The 1290-nt window shown below is 48.7% G+C and overlaps 1 protein-coding gene across 1 annotated transcript; it reads left to right on the top strand.

The window, feature by feature from the left end:
* The first annotated feature begins 644 nt into the window (after window positions 1-644).
* Window positions 645-1088, top strand: LOC127292966 (alpha-amylase/trypsin inhibitor-like). Its single transcript, XM_051322515.2, has one exon. The coding sequence runs from the start codon at window positions 645-647 to the stop codon at window positions 1086-1088; it is 444 nt and encodes a 147-aa protein (XP_051178475.1).
* Window positions 1089-1290: the final 202 nt, after the last annotated feature.

Below are 1290 nucleotides of genomic sequence, written 5' to 3'. Positions count from 1 at the left end.
CTTCTAGGGCACTGTGTCCAACACATGTTCTCACAAACCACATGAGGGACCAACGCATAGTGACTTAGGTCGGGTTTTCCATATGCTAGTAATCAAGGTATGCAAATAATATATGGCTGCTCACATGTTTGTTCAAAGAAAATGCAAGGTACTTGGCTAGCTCAGTAAACCTCATCTCTCCACACATAAGCCATAGATACTTGCCTAACTAAATAACAGTTCACTTGAAGTGCTAGATGGCATGAGAAACAAATAGTAGACGGAAAGAATGTCACATAAGCCAGAGATACAACTATTGGCCACGTATGATAAGATAACTCATGCAAGCCAGACGTGTGCCAAAAAGGTTAGGCTCGGAGTGGCAGTATTTCTGGCCGCTCGTCCATGTAAAACTCCAACTTGCATTTTCCTCCAAATTCTGTTACCGCAAAGCTCCAATTCTGTTATACTATACAAAGGCTAATTAGTTAGTCTTTATCGTACATGGCATTGAAGTTTGCATTTCGCGGGACTCCAAGGAGAGCAAAAGGCACATCAGTACTCCTATGCCAGCTTGCCACTCTTCCTTTCCTCTCGGTATATATACACCCATACGTCTATACTAGCTCCACCATCTCATCCTGTGTGAAACAAACTGTTCAAGAATGGCGTCCAACCAGCTCATCCTCTTCACCACCGTCCTGCTCTCTGTCCTGGCCGCAACCTCCGCCAGTGTCGGCAACCAGTGCATTCCTGGGTTGGCGATTCCGCACAACCCGCTTGGAAATTGTCGCACCTACGTGGTTAGTGAAATCTGCCATATAGGTCCTCGACTCCTTCCCAATGATATGAAGCAGCGGTGCTGCTGGGAGCTGTCGGCCATCCCGGCGTACTGCCGGTGTGAGGCGCTGCGAATTCTCATGGACGGAGTGGTGACGGCAGAGGGCGTGTTCGAGGGCCACCCCTTCCAGGACATGCACTTGCCCCAGCGGGAGTGTTCCAGGCAGAGGCAGAGGAACTTCGCTGCCACCCTCGTTGTCCCGCAGGAGTGCAGCCTAACGACCATCCATGGCGGCCCGTTTTGCCTCAATCTCCCTGGTCCGCAGTAAAATGGCCGTGTAACTTCTGTACTAAATCGCTCGTGAATAAGTGTGTTGTGTCGATTGATGGAAGGACCGCATGCACGTATGTGCTGGCACCTGGCTATATGCACATGTGTGATATGTTGAATCATAATACTAAAGACACCCCTAGTTTCTACATATTACCTCTATATCTATAAAAGGGCGGTGTTTTGGAACATGGGTCCAT

The sequence above is a fragment of the Lolium perenne genome, chromosome 4 (genome assembly GCF_019359855.2).
Source record: "Lolium perenne isolate Kyuss_39 chromosome 4, Kyuss_2.0, whole genome shotgun sequence".
In the NCBI taxonomy this organism is placed as follows: domain Eukaryota; kingdom Viridiplantae; phylum Streptophyta; class Magnoliopsida; order Poales; family Poaceae; genus Lolium; species Lolium perenne.
Note: the sequence above shows the minus strand (reverse complement) of the source record. Positions and strands in the feature narration are given on the sequence as shown.

What these genes read in the sequence shown, in the direction of transcription:
- LOC127292966 (XM_051322515.2), top strand. Translation starts at nt 645, where the DNA reads ATGGCGTCCAACCAGCTCATCCTCTTCACCACCGTCCTGCTCTCTGTC.